General features: G+C 38.0%; 1 protein-coding gene across 1 annotated transcript in view; it reads left to right on the top strand.

Moving 5' to 3' along the window:
- The window catches only part of LOC106918294 (matrix metalloproteinase-17-like), a 47976-nt gene that overhangs the window by 26295 nt on the left and 4277 nt on the right, over window positions 1-17404 (top strand). Inside the window, exons 4-8 of the mRNA XM_088011025.1 lie at window positions 5342-5518; window positions 7840-7942; window positions 10017-10099; window positions 11340-11492; window positions 12820-13077. Of these exons, the coding sequence (XP_087867151.1) occupies window positions 5342-5518; window positions 7840-7942; window positions 10017-10099; window positions 11340-11492; window positions 12820-13077 (774 nt within the window). The remainder of the gene's footprint in view (window positions 1-5341; window positions 5519-7839; window positions 7943-10016; window positions 10100-11339; window positions 11493-12819; window positions 13078-17404) is intronic.

Raw genomic sequence — 17404 nt, 5'->3', positions numbered from 1 at the left:
TTAATCACAAGCTTTAGCTCATTAGTGAGATTTTTACACAGGACAGGTGGGGTTGTTCTGTTTTTCAAAGCCAAATTGAGTTCCTAGTGTTGTCACCAGTTCAAAATGTAACTTGTAACTAGATCTTAAGAAGAATTTCGCAATGGTCACAGTGGTTCAAATGTGGGTTTTTTTGTCTAAAAAATAAAGACAAACATTGAGAAAGTCAGTCATTTACGACTGACCCCACAGGCTAACTCATTTGATTCCATGTTCAGCCAAGTCAGCATTCACTCCACACATTGCATTATGATGCAGGAAACTTAATTCAGAGGATTACCGCAAATGTCTCCAGAGAAGCTGCACTCGTCGAATTGCCAAACAACTGTGAGGATGATATCAGTGGAGGAGCCCCAGCTGCACATATTTACTACAAATCTACAGTGAATCCCAGCATACACAGCACTGCTAAAACACCTGTTAATTCTGACATGATTACATTAGATTACATTTCAATATTTCAAAGTATGTTTTCAGCTGCAAGGCCCCACGTAAAACCTGGAACAAATTAGTAGAAGAGCATATGGGTTTGGGGGTTTCATTTTCGAAAGAGGCTGCCGTGACTTGATGGCTTAGGTTTGCACGCTCTTAAACTGATGCTGATCCACCTTTTGATTCAGTTTCAGTATTTAATTTTCTCCATTTAGACCTGTGCCATGAAGCATAGAGAATGTAGAGCTGTGATACAGCCAATTTAAGTGCATACAACAGACACTGTCAATTATTATTTTTTTGTTTCTTTTCTTTCTATTGTCTCTGTTAGGCTTAGTTGCCTGAAATGTGTCTAAGGAACTATTTGGGCTACGTTTTCCCCATTCCTTTCTGTTTTTAATTGGTCAAGAACAGAAGAGAAAGTTTTACCTTCGCAAATAAAAGTACCTGGGCTACCGATAGGTGTATCTCAAGAATGGTAGGCCTGCGTTTTACCCCTTCTAACTTCAAAATTTTACGTTGTGCTTTGAAAAAACAATGCTCCACTTGCAGTTTGGTTTGCAGTTTATATTCATCATTGTCATGTTTTTGCCTTCGTTTTCACTCTATGTTCTTTTTTTTTAAAGTAAACAAAAAGAAATGACTCAAGTACAGCGCAAACAAGTTAAGAAAAGAAAGCAGAGAGTTCTGCAGAACAATTCAGTGCTAGAAAACAGAAGCAGGATCAGCATCCATATAGACAATAAAAACAAACCACATTGTTATTGCAGATACAAAAAAACCAAGGGGGCGTCGGGAGAGAGACGTTCTGCTTCACTGAACTTTATTTACAGAATGTACTGTATCTATTTTATTGATCCTCTAAAACAAAGGGCATACACCCTATAAGAGATATTATTCTTTCTTCATAAGTAAACCCCTAACTTATTTGCCATATTTCAAACAGAGACTCTATCATACACACCAGTGAAAAACTAACCTACAAAAACATTGCTGAACATTTTAGCGCTTGGAAAAAAATCAGGCAAAAATGTTGCAACAGCTGACAGCATCACTGCAAGGATTCACATTTTCATGTAAAGACACCTTAGGCTGCTTGCTTGAGAAAGTACCAAAGGCCACAACGGTTACGTCACAGTGTCAAAAAAGTCAGTCGCTTCATCCGAAGCACTAAATGGTGAAAGCCGGTGTGTTGTCATCACACTTCATGAGTTCAGGAAAGGTGAAATATTGTTGTTACACTTGTTGGAAGCTTTAAGCCCTAAAAGCAAAAGTTTTCTTATGTGTTTTTGTTGGGACTTTGTAGTGAGTATATGAAACAAGGTTTTATCACTACAATATTTTTGTAAAGCTTTGTAAGTTTCGGTACATACATGGAATATAAAATTTCATCAATGGTGTAGTGCTTCACTTAAACGTTCACGCATTTTGTCGCACCACCACCACAAACCGTATCACATCTTTGGTGGCTTTTATGTGACAGAACCACACAAAGTGGTGAATAATTGTGACGTGAAAGGAAAAATGATACGTAGTTTTCAGAGTTGTTTATCTACTCCATTCCCTTGAATCTTAAAATCTTAAATCTTGTGATGGAACAAAAGAGTTTGCTGCAATTACAGCTGCACGTTGTTTTGGGTATGCTTATCTAGACACATACATTTTAACAAACAAAAAGAAAAAAAACCTTTACTCTGACACCCCTAAATAAAATCCAGAAATTACTTTATATATTCAGCCTTCCTAGATTTGTTATTTTTGGAAAAAATCTCCCCTGTAACAATTTGATTATGGACAAATAGTTTTCCCCATTGTTGTCTAAGACATACAATTTCCAGTCTTACCACAGAATCAGTGTTACTTAGGTCTGGACTTTGACTGGGTTTCTAACCACTCTGAACAGTATTAGTTTTTTTTTTTTCCCCACACATAGTGCTTTATGTTGCGGAACATCTTCTAAGAAATATTCGGTGTGTCCCCCACATGGCTTGGGACAAACTTTAAATTGACTTCTAATGGCCTCCTTTCAATGTCGGCTTTCTTCTGCCCGCACTCGACATTGCAAGACTAATAGCTGTCCTGTCAGCGGAGCTGTGGATCACTGCAGCTCCACCAGAATTACCCCTGGCTGCCGCTCTAATTAATGCTCTCCTTACCTGCCCGACAGCTTAGCTGGACAGTCAATTCTTAGAAGTGTGCGGCTGTCCCATACTCTTTCCACTTTCAGATGACAGATTGACCAGTCGTTAGTAGTGAGATGTTTGAAGTTTGGTATATTGATTTTTGGTATCGCTTTATTCATCACCACATTACCCATAATACGTCTGCCTTGTTGCTTGGTCTTCATTATTTTGTTTGTTCACAAATGTTCCCTATCAAGCCTAATTATCTAAGATTAAGTTACATTTCATTTTGAGTTATATTTACTAATTGGGTGCCTGTCGAAGTAAAAAGGTTCCATTGAGTTTTACTTAGGAGTTTTAAAGTAAAGGGATAGAAACCCACATGCATCCCACACTTTTCAGATTCACAAAGCTGCCCTGGTCAGATGAGACCAAAACTGAACTTTTTTGTCTAACATGCAAACCTCTAGATGCTCTGTGAGAGCTCATGTTTAGAAGGCGTTCCAAATATTTCTGACCTCATATGAATTTATAGCATTGAAATGGTTTTTTTGTTTAATTGCTTTATTGACGATGGTGCTTATTTGAAACACTCACTCATTTACTTAGTGGACAAGTCTTTCATATGTCCTTCCAACCAAGATCAAAGCCGTTTTTAAGACTTAAAGAATATAACAATTAGGGAAGGGAAGGTTTAGAGGTATCTGGTGAATAAGACACTTAATCTATTCTTAGCACTGTGCAATAAAAGCATTTGGTTTGGTAAAAAGCTACTTAATGGGTCACTGGTGGATGTAGAAGAACAAAGCTGGAGCCCCAGAGACCTCAGCAGTCAGTGGAGCTCCAAAAAAACTCTACTTTGTCTCTGTTCTTTGCCTTAGAAAAGGGAATCTGGTTCATCCTCACAACACTTCCTGCTCTGCCTCTGTCCAGCAGGCGTTACATCTGTGCTGTCAGTTTCTCATGAACCATAAATACGATGACACACTAGATCCTCCGCTCTGAGCCTCTGTTCTCTCTCTCTCTCTGTTATCCTTCCTTTGTTCACCTGCACCATGTGCTCCTGTAGATTAGAGTTGGTATTTGTCTGTCGGATGCCCCCGGTGAATACTCCAAGCATGACTGCATGTCCCAAGCTGAAGCTAACGCTAGGTTAACGGAAATGCTGACTTTAGCCAAGTCGCTGAGGAACTCTAAGCTAGCTTGGCCTGCCATGCTGTCTCACCATTTGTTTGCAAATCTACAGCTCCAAGCTCAAGGTTTTGTGCTTCCTCACAGACTCAGACAAGGAGTTCTGGGGGCTTCTGTTCATGCTTTGGCTTAACATGAAGGAAATGCACTTTAACAGCCCACAGCATTTTTAGGCACCTTTTCCCACTCAGATTTTGATTGGCGGATCAAGTACTCAGGCAGTATTACTGTGGTTATCTCACCATGCCATACAGCCTATAGCCCTTATAATTTTTTATTTTTTGAGCTGTCTGTCACGCCTGTTAATTTCTATAAAAAGCAGATGAAAAGTAACTGAAAATGGTCAATTTAGGGCATAGGGTCAGAGGTGATGGGTCAGTGTCACCATGGAGCTTTTTATTTAACAGATTTTTTTCTTTTTCATTAATCAGTCAGTTTTGGGGATTAAGATGGAGCTTCTCAGATTTTGTTTAGATAGTTTGTTTATTCAGCTAACAGATTTTATTTTCTTAATTAAGCGAGTGCAATGTTACATTTACATACGCTCACACATAGGTAAAGATGCATAACCTTTTTTCCCTGACTGCCTGGCATTTCAATAACAGGATAAATCATATTATTTTTTGTGAAATAAGAATAAATACAATTTTTTGGAGAAAGTCACATACCACATCCCAGTAGTCCTGCCTAAACACCAACGTCCAGCATAACTTTTGGTTGCTGAATCCTCTGCCGCCCCTTTTGATATTTAGTCATACTGATAAAAATTCAACACTATGATTCTTAATTACCTTTCAATGATCTATTTTCTTATGTTTTACAAAGATTAGTTTTTCAATTCTGTTAACATTTCAGAAATGTCATGATCACCAGCTGAGGATAATTTGCCATTTATGCTTTTCTAGATAGCTATTAGTTCAGTTATTCTCGAGGGCACGTCATGTTGGCTTGTTAAGCACATTAAGCACAACGCTGTGACAATCTGACTGTAGAGCTGTGTAAGGCTTCTGTGCGTTGAATGGGGAGACATTGCTGATTTGAAAGTGGTTCTCAACTTGAGGCAAAACAATTTTAAACAGACTTTAATCATTTCAAAGTACTTTGTAGTTACAGTTAATGTCTGTTACCAGATACTTCTGGGAGAACAGATGAATGTTATGATGAGATGTTTACACTTAAAAAACTACGTGACAAATTGCGTGATTTGCATACAGGACTTTCTGACAAAGACAATTTTGCTGCTGATGTTTCCTGTGTTGGTGGAGTTCTGACAGAACTGACGTAACTCAGCCGGGTTTGTAGTTTGCCTCACTCACCTGTTCAGAACGACCCACAACTTCTCCACAGGTGTGTGACAGGTGGGCCTCCAATAAACTCAAATGTGTCATTAAATCTACCAGAGTTCTGTGGAACAGGACCCAAAATAACTGTGAGAGAGATGATAGTAACAGATTCACATAGGATCAAGTATTATTCAATATGCAACAACTTTAGATTTTCTTTTTCTCTCCTTTATGTCATGTTTTCATCCTACCTCTTGTTTTCTTGTCTGTCAGACTCTCACGGGATGGACCTGTTTGCTGTTGCAGTCCACGAGTTTGGTCACGCCATCGGCCTCGTTCACACCTCGGCCATGGAGTCCATCATGAGGCCATACTACCAGGGCCCTGTAGGGGACCCTCTGAAGTACGATCTACCCTATGAAGACAAAGTACGACTGTGGCAACTCTACGGTATGAAGGAAGAGGAACTTCCCTGTTGTGCATGTGCCGTTACATACAGCTCTGGAAAAAATGAAGAGCCCCCTGCACTGAACCTCATTATTCCATCAAATATTGATTTCTGAACTCCTCCTGTATTAAAACATTAGTATTGTTGTTTCTAAATGAATATGAGGTTGTTTTGTTTGCATCATTTGAGGTCTGAAAGCATCACATCTTTTTTGTTATTTTGACCATTTCTCATTTTCTGCAAAATAAGCACAACATTTTTGCTTGGAATTTCAGAGACATGTTGTCGGTAGTTCATAGAATAAAAGAACAATGTCCATTGTACTCAAATATATACGTAATAAGAGTAGAATCAGAGAAACTGATCGTTTTAAGTCTCTTAATTTTTTCCAGAGCCGTATGTGGGAAAGTTAAACAGTTGAAGTAAACATGCATTTTAAATGTTAAATATATTTTAAGATATTTTGGTGAAAATAAAGTGAACTAGGTATGTGGATTGTTTATGGTCACAATAAATGTTTCAGATTAAGAAACAAATTTTACAGCATAACCTGATTAAAATTGTAAAAATAGTACTCAAATGAGGACTTCATTTTAGGGAAACAACATCTGCATAACTTACCAAATCATATTGATTATAATTAACTATATTTTTAGTTTACTTATACATGCCCAGACTTGATCACAAGAATTGTAAAATAAAAAAACTAACTTCAACCTGATAACATGTAAGGAATAAAAGTCTCTTAAAAAACAACAAATTGTATCTTGATCTAAAGAAATTCAAGAAGATGAGAAACAGTTGTTCACACCCCTCAGTCTGGAGAAAGATGCAGAGCAATTTCTAAGGCTTTGTGACTCCTGCAAACTGCAGTGAGTGTCATTATCCACAAATGGAGAAAACATCGAACAGTGATGAACCCTACCAAGAATGGCCGCCGTACCAAAATTACTTCATGAGTGCATCGGCAATTTGTCCAGCAGGCTGCAAACAACCCAGAACAACATCTCAAGTACTGCGGGCCTGACTTGCTTCAGTTAAGGTCAGTATTCATGATCAATCAATAGGAAGCAGACAGGGCGAGAATGGCAGCCTTGGGAGAGTTGCAGTGTGAGAACAACTGCTGATCAGGACGAACAACATAAAGGACTGCTTCATATTTACCAAGAATATATTCTGATGATCCCCCAAGAGTTTTGAGAATATATTGTTTTGGACTGACAAGAAGTTATGTCTTATTGTGTCCGATGAAAATTTAAAACAGCATTTCAAATACGGTGGTCATAATGTGGGGCTCTGTGGCTGCTTTGCTTTTTCAGGACCTGGATGACTTTCAGTAATTGTTAGAACCACAAATTTTGCTCTCTGCCAAAAAAAAAACAAAAAAAAAAAACAAATTTGAAGGAAATTATCTGTCCATCAGTTTGTGTTATGCAAGACAAGCAACTTCTTTACCAATGCACGAAAATAAAATAAAGGTTTTGTAGCCAGAGAGTCAGAACCTGGAGTTAAATCCAACTGGCATGAAAAAAACAATTTTCAATTTACTTTAATAGGTTAAAGTAGGTCAACAATCAAAAGACTAATTCCCCGTTATGATATGAAATCTGTCTGATATTATAATAAGCTAAAAACCTAAAACACGTTTTTGGCAACAAATTAAAAACAGAAACTGGAAAGGAGGACATTCTCCTTCACTGCCCTGTAGCTGTGGAGGACACCTTAACAATATGGGATTAAAGTCCTACACCACTTCACCTCCTTATACCTCAATACGCCTGTGTCATTTTTACTGCTACTCATATTTTCCAGTGCTTCTAACATTATGCTTTCTGGCCAGATGATGTGTTCTCCGACCCATAAGTGCTTTCACACTCCCCTTCTTTACTGGCCTTGACTTACAAGCCCCTGCTGTCATTATGTAGTCTATCAGATAAGAACACCTGCTTATGGGGGACAGCTCAGGAGACTCGAGGTGCAGAGGCCTTGTTGTGGAGGAAGCAGCCTTTGATGAGTTTTATAGAGCGTGGATATTGATTTAATAAAAAACACGGAAGAAGTTAATTGGACCCTGTTATGGAGTGTGACCTTATCATGCTTTGCCTTTATGCAGGAAGTGTCAATATGAGAAATAAAAAAGGGGAAAATGATCTGCATGCAAAGTGTGTACTGCTGGGTTAGGGAATGTGGCAGGAAAGAAATTGAATTGGACAAAAGTGGAGTGGGTTGAAATATATTCATGAAGTGAGAAATGAAAGGATTTTATATTACTGAGAATTATCAAAACATTTTCTAACATTTTTTTTTTCATCCCATCTTGTAGGTGTCAGAGACTCAGTTTCCCACACGAATCAACCAGGAAACCCCTCTCTTACACCTGAGCCTCCTGTCCTGCTTGATCTTCCTGAAAACAGATCCACTGTCATGTAAGTAAAAGATTAAAATTTGTAGTTTTTCATGTGCCTATATATATATATATATATATATATATATATATATATATATATATATATATATATATATATATATATATATATATATATATATATCTTCAACATTCATGAGACCTGTTCATATATATATCTTCAACATTCATGAGACCTGTTCATATATATATCTTCAACATTCATGAGACCTGTTCTTGCATCATCATTCTTGTTTGGAGTAGAGTAAGTATTTCTAAACCTTCAAATATTCTCTCAGTAAATGTTATTCATCATCAATCTCCCTGAGGAGTGCAGCAGACGGGAATGTCAATAAAAGAAAATTGGCTTTGTGAAATTTTAGCATCAAAATGCAATACCAGTTTCAGTTTGGAGCGTATACTGGCTCAGCCATGTTTTATTGGTTCCTCTCCCGGTGCTTGGAACTGATAAAGGCTAATAAACTCAAACCCAAACAAATCTCTACCATGTTCGTTATATCTTACTTTTAAGCTGCACCTTTGGTGGGTTTCTAGTTTAATCCATGTTCCTGATACAGGTACAGTCGTCATAAGAGGAAAATACATCCTCTTTCACTTCAGTGGTATGAGCCTGTTAGTGTTTTGGGAGCATTGGGCATTTTGTTTCCTTACGTTTGTATTTGTTCTTCCACACATGTTGCAAATGTACAGTTTATACAAACCTTACTAAATTATAACCAGATGTAGTATATATATTTTTATATATTTGTTTGTTTGTTTGTTCGTTTTGAGATATTATTTTTGTATCAGCAACACAATGGCTTCTACACACCATTTGGTCAAAAGGCTGTAACTAAACCTAAATTTGCTTTACTAATATAAAAAAATAACAACCAAAAGAAGATCTGGCAGCTTTAATGTATATGGGTTTGCTTGTTTGAAGTGTCTTTGGACTGTCTGTTTAATTTACATCTTCTTTCCAGGTGACCACACTAACACTCTAAAACTACGTTCCAACTGTAATCTCGCCTAAAAGATTTAGAAACAAATATTTATTAATGATCTCCTTAATATGAAAGTCTGATGTTTTGGTTGCCACCTCACACACACACACACACGCACACGCACCCCCCCACACACACACACCCCCACACACACACACACACACACACACACACACACACACACACACGTACATGCCACCAAACAGGTGGTTAGTTGAATATGTCTCCACATATCCCTGCTAGTTTAAACCATTACTTTAATCATTAAATATTCTCTAATTTCATTAAACGATAATGAGTGAGACGGCTGAATAAGGCCTGACTCGGTAGTGATGTAGTTTTAATAGAGCTCTGAATAGAGACCCTTGTTGGTAATATAAGGCCTGGCCAGCTCCCACTCCCGGCCCTGTGGTGCTATTAACTTCATCATTGGCAGGCAGGCCACGTCGGCGCTTTAAATCACTTAAGAACCCCAGGGAAAAAGGCACCTAGGGATTCTGCTGGGTCTGACTGATAGGTTTTCCTTTTTTTGTTTAGTGCAGTATCACCAGCTTCTGCAGAGGCCCGTCATAAAAAACATCCCTAAAATATCAATCAAGTTTATTTGTATTGCACATTTCAGTAACAAGGCATTTTGAAGTGCTTTACGTTGTAAAAACACATAAAACCCACAGTCAATAATTGAAGCATTACATTTTGTCAATTGCCATCGTTACGCATCAGAATATTGATCAATGTCTCGTTTATAATGTTTAAAAAGCAAACATTGTAACGTCTAGATTTAAAGGAACTCAGTGTTTCGGCTGTTTTGCAGTTCTCAGGAAGTTTGTTCCAGATTTGTGGTGCATAGAAGCTGAATGCTGCTTCTCTGTGTTTGGTTCTGGTTCTGTGGATGCAGAGCAGACCGGAACCAGAAGACCTGAGAGGTCTGGAAGGTTCATACAACAGCAGCACATCTTGAATGCATTGTGGTGCCAATATTTCCCCAAATAGTTGGTAACAGAATAAAAAAAATGTATAATTTCTCCTAAAATACTCTTGTTTCTCCTCTTCCTACATTTCTCATTTCTGCTCTTCTGCCCTGTCTCCCAGGCTAGCACGAGACGCCCCAGACAGATGCACCACTCACTTTGATGCAGTGGCCCAGATACGGGGGGAGGCCTTCTTTTTCAAAGGTACAGGAGCACAAAGGGAGAGATAAAGACGCAAAGCACCACAACAGTATGGGAATCACAAAAAGTGCTTAGCTAAATTAGTACAGAAGAAGTAGAAGTAAAGGAGAGCATAAATGGATCAAAATGACTATGAGAGGGAGGGCCGGTAGATGTAGATGCCCGACTGCAGCTGGCGGGCAGCTGAAAGACTGCAATCCAAAAGTTACATCAGGCTTTCATGCCTGCTCTCTGGAGGAATGACCCCAAGCTTCCCACTGACAATAGAAACAAGAAATAGACTTAAACTTTCAGAAGCACAAGTGTCAGTGAAGCGTGCTGAACTCTAGCTCTGCTGAAAGACCTGTTTTAATCTCCTGTATTTTAATAAGGCTGACAGAACAATTAAAACTTTATGCATCATTGCTGCTTTTATTTTGTCCGTTAAATGTGGTTTCAACTGACAAGTCACACACAAAAAAAAAGATGGCAGTTTTATTTTTGGTTCAGACTAAAACCGTAGCGATATCGATGTTTGGAAAATTGCAATTTGATTGGACATCATACTTCATACTTCACTTTCTATCCCAATAATATGACCAGTTTTAAGATCTCTTAAGTTGCCTGGGTGATAAAAGATTGTGAGATTGAAATAAAGAAGAAGAAAGAGAAGACATTCAAAACTGTGGCTTAATCATAATTTATATCATCATTGTTATTTTCAGTAAAAGGATTGCAATTTAATGTTTTCTTGATTGGTTTTAAATATACATATTTTCAAGACATTCGAGTCAATACTTTTTATTACCACCACTTCAAATATTTTGGTGTACGTCCACATCAGATTTTCACGTTTACGGAAGGAAATTTGCTGATGATGTTATGCAAAGTATGTCAAGCTATGGATGGGAAGTGACTGTGAAATTGTCAAAAAGATTTATGCGTGGACTTTGACTGGACCATTTTAACCCATGAATTCGCTTAGATCTTAATCAATCCATATTAGGTATATTCATAAGGCAGTGAACTCAATAAGATACAAATAAGTTTGTGGTTGTCACATGACATAAGGCGAAAAACGTTAGGCGAAAAGAGATATTTTGCAAAGTGCTGTACGTTCATTTGGACATTAATAAACTTCCTACATGGGTGGCCCCAAGCAAATAAATAAAAACGTACAGCTGCAGCTACATTACTAAGTAGGCGTAGTTATGACTGACGTATGAATCAACATCCAGACCAGTGTTTTTGTGCACTTTGTCAGGAAAATACTTCTGGCGACTAACGAGGGAGAAGCACCTGGTGTCTCTGCGACCTGCACAGATCCATCGTTTCTGGAGGGGCCTCCCAACCAATCTGGACAGCGTGGACGCTGTATACGAAAGGCCAGGGGACCACAAAATAGTATTCTTTAAAGGTACATTTACAAGTGACTGTATTTTACAAATACAACTAATTGTGTAGCAAATTTATGAGCATTTTAATGAAGTTTTTTTTATTTTATTTGGTGGTAACTTTCAGTAGTACCACTGTAATTAATTCTGTTCTAGATCATTAGGAGTTGTGCATTAGATCTCTAACAGTAAGAAGTTTGTTTCTTTTTTTATTATGAGTAACATCTATTCATTTTTTAAAGCAGTTATTATTACTGCCTGTGGTAAAGATGTCAGCGAAAGCCCTAAAAAAATAAAATGGTGAACCCAAGATTCCTCCCTTTGCTGCAGAATATTTTTCTTTTCTCCCTTATCATATTCTTCACTCACGGCAAAAGAAACTTGGGTACCCCTTCAGCTCCGTTTGTCACAGTTTCACTGGTTTAGAATCATTTCATCATTATAAATAATAACTGAGACTGTAACATATTTTCATATGTTTCCCCACTTTGAAGTGTGTCTAAGAGAAATCGGTCTCTGCGTCATGTCATTTTTATTTACTAGGGAAACAGGAACTCAGACACTGTTAAATAAATAAAAAAAAACACTTCAATCTGGAGAGACTCAGACGGAGAGAGGGAAGGAGTTAAAAGGGTTTAATGACAAAAATAACGTGAAAATAAACACAAAGTTCTTTGGCGATCAGGCCCCGGCCGTGGACGTCGAGCTGGACTTCGATAAGCTCGATGAACATTCCTGATGCAGCGAGGGAATGTAAACCCCCCGGGGCCTGTGCTGGTGGCGGCGGTCAGAGGATGATGAGGCCTGAGAGCCGGGAGCTGAAGGTGGAGGTGGGGTGGCGGTGGGTTGATCGGGGCTGGTAAGCGGAGGAGGCTGGGAGTGAAGGTCCTTTTGAACCAGAGCCTGGACGATGCTTGGCTGGAGTGAGGCTTGGACCTGCGTTGATAGGTCCGGGTTGCGGAGGGGGAGGCACTGATTGCAGGGCCAGGTGCGCCAAAAGAGTCTTCCAGCCTGAACTTCAGTCAAGACTCCATTTTCTAGACACTTGGATACACTTAAGAAATAAAATGATGGATTTAAAAAAATGGCATTGTTACATTTATTTTAAGCAATTCATTAGGAGTCCCGGTGTTGTTTTTAAAAAATAGTTACTTTCTAAAGTGGGATTTTTTCCCCCACTGCATAAATGTACTTTAGATTAAGGCTGAATTTTCACTGGGAGATTGTGGCACTTCAATGAAAGATGCATTTATTTTTATGCATTTACACATTTCTAGTAGTGAAACCAATACATGCTGAGAGAATAAATGCCACATTTCTTAAACACGTTTCTCTGTTCTTACTGTCTAGGGCTAAAATACTGGGTGTTCAAAGACAACATCGTTGAAGAGGGTTACCCACGTCCAATCAGTGACTTTGGTCTGCCCATGGAGGGCGTGGATGCAGCTTTTGTTTGGCTTCACAACGACAAAACCTACTTCTTTAAGGACAAATACTACTGGCGCTATGACGACCACCTACGGCGCATGGACCTGGGCTACCCCAAGGAGAGCATCCTCTGGAAAGGGTTGCCATCTCAACTTGATGATGTCATGAGGTGGTCTGATGGTGAGTAAGACAGCACTTCATCAGTTAATCAATCAATCATTCAATCAATTTTTTGCACAACGGAGCATTGGACAATGCCTTACAGATTCTAAAAATAAAATGTATCATATACATATTTTGTATAAGTAAAGAATAAAGTAACACACAAACACACATATCCGTCACATCAGCAGGTCTTCAGACTTCCAGACCATAAATGTTTTAGTTTCTGCTGAATTACATTGGCTACCGGTAGCAAGTCTAAATACTTTAATTCTTTGACCCTGAACACTTCTTCAAAAATCTGCTTGAAAAAAATACTAATCTAGAGAATTAATAGTGTTTAAGAACTTATGTCTTTCGTAGTAATAAAAATCTCATGAGAATAAGCAGTTTGCGATGATGTTTATCAGCAATCATGCAGTTGATTTACTTTAATTTCAGTTTACATGATTCTTTGGAATAGCTACAGTGTGCAGACGTATCTGTTTATTGAGTCCTGCTGTGTGTCAAAAGAGTTTATTTTTCCATCAATTTTTGTTTATTTTCACCAACACCCAGGCTTCACATTCACAGAGTCAAACATTTTCAAACCTTGGAGCTCGCCCAGTTTGCACACTGTGCAGCTCCACCACACCAAGGTCACAGTGACGGCCTCCATCGGAGCATTATACTTACAGTTATCTAGCCCCATGAAAGCAAGAGCTGTAAAATGGTTCAGGACATTTTGATCAAGAATCGGGAGCGGTTTTATTCTGTTTCTAGGTTTATAGGTTGGTATTTTAGGATCGGAGTTGTGCTCATAATGTGGTGTGATCTGAAACACCCTCCCCTCAAAAATCAGCCAATGGGTTTTGCAGTTCCCAGGTCACACATCTGCTGCCAGGATGTTGCTACCCGTCTAACTGCAGCTGCATGGGAGGAAGTCCTTTCCCTGTCAGGTGTTCAGTGGGTTATGTTCTGTTGACTGAGCTTACAGACTCTGAGGTTTGAACGCTCTTGTATGAGTGTGTGTGTGAGTAAAAGAGAGAGGGAGTGGAGTCCAGTCAATTGCACGGCTCTCACTCGGTCTCACCTCCGGCCATTATCACCGCAGAGCATGGAAGGTTAAACCTGCACGCACAAATGCACATAGACAGATCAGAGGGAGCCTTGGAACTGGAGCCACATCAAAGCCTGTTCTCAGTTTGTTTCACCAGCCAGAGAACAGAGGAGAGAAAACCCAGTGACAGGCACACGAGGAGAAAAGAGAGTGATAGCGCAGCAGAAACAGGAGACAGGAACACAACAGAATGTCGGTATGCAAAGCTGAACAGTAGTTTGATCTTCATATATTTAATAATAAAAAAAAAAAAACACTTTTGAAATTAACGAGAATTCATAATCAGGCTCTGCGTATTGACATTAGGTGTGGTGGCCTCTCATTTGTTCGTCAATGTGACAAATAAAGATTGAAAAAATCTAGACCATTTAATATTAATATATTTGTTATAGCCAATAAACAATATTCAGTTATATTATATGGTTTTTTTTTTTTTTTTTTTCACTACCCTTTCTTTGCTTCTTTCTAATTTTATAAAACTTGAAAATATCTGAAGATTTTTGCCCCCTGACGGGGAACATTATTGTTGCTGTTTAGAAAGACTTATTTTAATTAAATAATTTTCAACCTTTTGCGTTTCCTATTTCCTACTAAATAAAAATATATAATAATATTTATGATATTTTATTAAAAACAGAAGTTATGCTCACGTGAATTTTGCAGGAGTGAAAAAATATAAAAACATTTGTGGGAAAATTATGACCTCATAAAGAGGATGATGAAACGCAGACACAATTAACCTGAACGTGTGGGAAAATATTATGGGAAGGGGATGATTTGGATTATGTTCTGAGAGCCAATATTTTATAGACAGCCGGGAGTTAAAACTCAATAACGGGAAAGAGTTGGATCAAAAGGAGGAGGAAGAAGTATGTTATTAACTATATCATAATAAAGATAGGAGCTACTGGTAAATAGAGTTTGGGTTTTTACCAAAGGATATCATACGGAGAAACTGATAATATGTTGGATACGAGAGTATTATATGCTCTAGCAATTATGTTAATTTAGGCAAACGGAGTGTTACTAGTGACTTCTGATGATGAGAAGAAATTGGCACAATCTATGCAGTCATCTTTAGTTTAGATTTTTATGTTGACTGACCATATTGTTAAACTATTACAGTGTGATCAGATGCATATTGAATCATTAAAAGAGCTTTATTAGCTTTACATTGTAACTATGGCATGCAACTTGGATAGATGCCCTAAAAGAGGGGGATGATGTGACTGAAATGGATTCCTCGATAAAATTAGCACAACTAAAACTTCCTCAGGCCATCAAGGGCTTTAAAGTGACAGGTTTGGTTACAATCAAGATTCAATGTTGGACGTAGTCATTAGGGGTCAACTATAGAATTGGTTTGCTGATCTATGCAGAATTTACGCAAAACTAAAAGTATGGGCCCGTTTACTCAGAGTGAGGGAAAATCTTTCAAATAATAACCTTGTGGCAAGAAATATTTATTGTCTGGGAGAAAGAAATTCCAGGAAGTATAAAGATGGTTTTAAGCAAAGTGAGATAAATAATCATTAGTTTGCAACATTTGCAAAAAAATCCTGTTAAGAGGAGAAAAGCTGGGAGCTAGCATTACTCCTGCCTTGCCAACTGTGAAGCCTTTTGCTTGGATGTTTTGGGTTTTTTATCCATGACTGTGGGTTTACTTACTTTCAATTCTGACCAAGAGCTGAGCCTTTTTTTTTTTTTTTTTGGAACTGCAGCCAGGACGCTTCTAACCCAGTCGTTAACTTGAGCCACTTCTCAAAAACCAACAACTTGTGATCAGTAAAAAAAAAAAAAGAAAAAAAACACGGGTCAGACGGAACTGCGTCAGTTCCAGTGTGTCACAGCGAACTGCAGAATTTCAAAAGACAAAGGGTAAACACGGTAAGTCTAACATCAAAATACATTTGAATTTACAAATAAAAGCCTTTGTATTTTATGAAATGCTTTTAAACCTTCTTTAGTAAAGTGTTGAAACATAAATTTAATCCAAAAAGGAAAAGGCCCAAAAACATGACACTGGCAAAACTTGTGACTGTAGATTTCTTAGTAAATATGTCAGAAATTCACTGCAATGAACAGGCAGACGTTGAAGTTTATGAAGCAAACTTAAATAAGCGTACTGCTAGTAAAGAAAGCAGTAAAGAAGATAAAGCTAACTTACATTGAGGGCATGATGGGGTTATTCTGAAAAAAGTAGCAGCTAACAGTCAGAAGTGAACGAAATTTATTCAGCAACATCTGACAGCTCTGGGTCTAAGTTGAAGAAGAAATGATTGTGTTTAATTATAAGCATTTAGGTTTTAAGTGATGGTGACCTTCCATGGGCTTGTATTCATTTTCTTTTTCATAATCTAAACCTTTGTAGAGTAATATTTGGAAAGCAAAATGCATAACATTTAGTCATCATTTCTGAGAAAGCTGCTTTTCAGGGAAAATGCAGAGAGAAACGGATGTCACAGATGGTCCTCTGAGACATGAAAGGACTCGTATCCATCATAAAGTATCGCACATAAACAGTAGGGTTTATGTGAGGTCAGTAATTTCCATTCATATTCTAAAACCAGTCAAGAATAAGTGAGAAGAGGCAGCAGAAGTATTGAAAACATAGCAAAGATTTAGTAAAATAATAGGGCCTGATTGTTTAACATTGGCTAAGTTGTAAGGCACATTAAACTACTCACACTCCAGGATGACCCAACAAGAACAAACATGCATTTTATTTGTCTAATTGCAGCTGAATCATTATAACTTTACTGCCTTCCCAGTCCATGTCACTGTTTCAGTGAAATAAGTTGATCTCAATTTAAATTAGAAAATACACAAGGACATATTTACTGATTTAAAGTTCTTGTGTACTAATCTTGATGAATGAACAGCGGTACTATATCATCTTTAGAACATATTGTTTTCTATAAACTATGGATTCAGGGAGAAATTATTGTTCAAGAAATATTAAAGTTATTTGTACTTGATTTTGTACAATTTAGTACTTTCTGGTATTATCTGCTGAAAGTCATAATCTCTCAACCTGACTAACCAAGTGTTTAGACATGCATAGCTGATTAAAACACCTCAATGGTCCTGAACATACCAACTGAATCCTCTACCCTCAGTAACAGCTTCCATACTAAGGAACTTTGCTGTTAGTGTTTGGGTTTGGTGTGTTCACCAATGGAAACAGGGTCTATTTTAGCTCCCTAGTCAGGGCCACTGAGCTGGATATGAGCTGGTTTCAGTCAC

Source organism: Poecilia mexicana, unplaced genomic scaffold (genome assembly GCF_051168715.1).
Source record: "Poecilia mexicana isolate PSO_F unplaced genomic scaffold, ASM5116871v1 scaffold_12, whole genome shotgun sequence".
Classification (NCBI taxonomy): Eukaryota; Metazoa; Chordata; class Actinopteri; order Cyprinodontiformes; family Poeciliidae; genus Poecilia; species Poecilia mexicana.
This window is presented reverse-complemented; position numbering and strand designations above follow the sequence as displayed.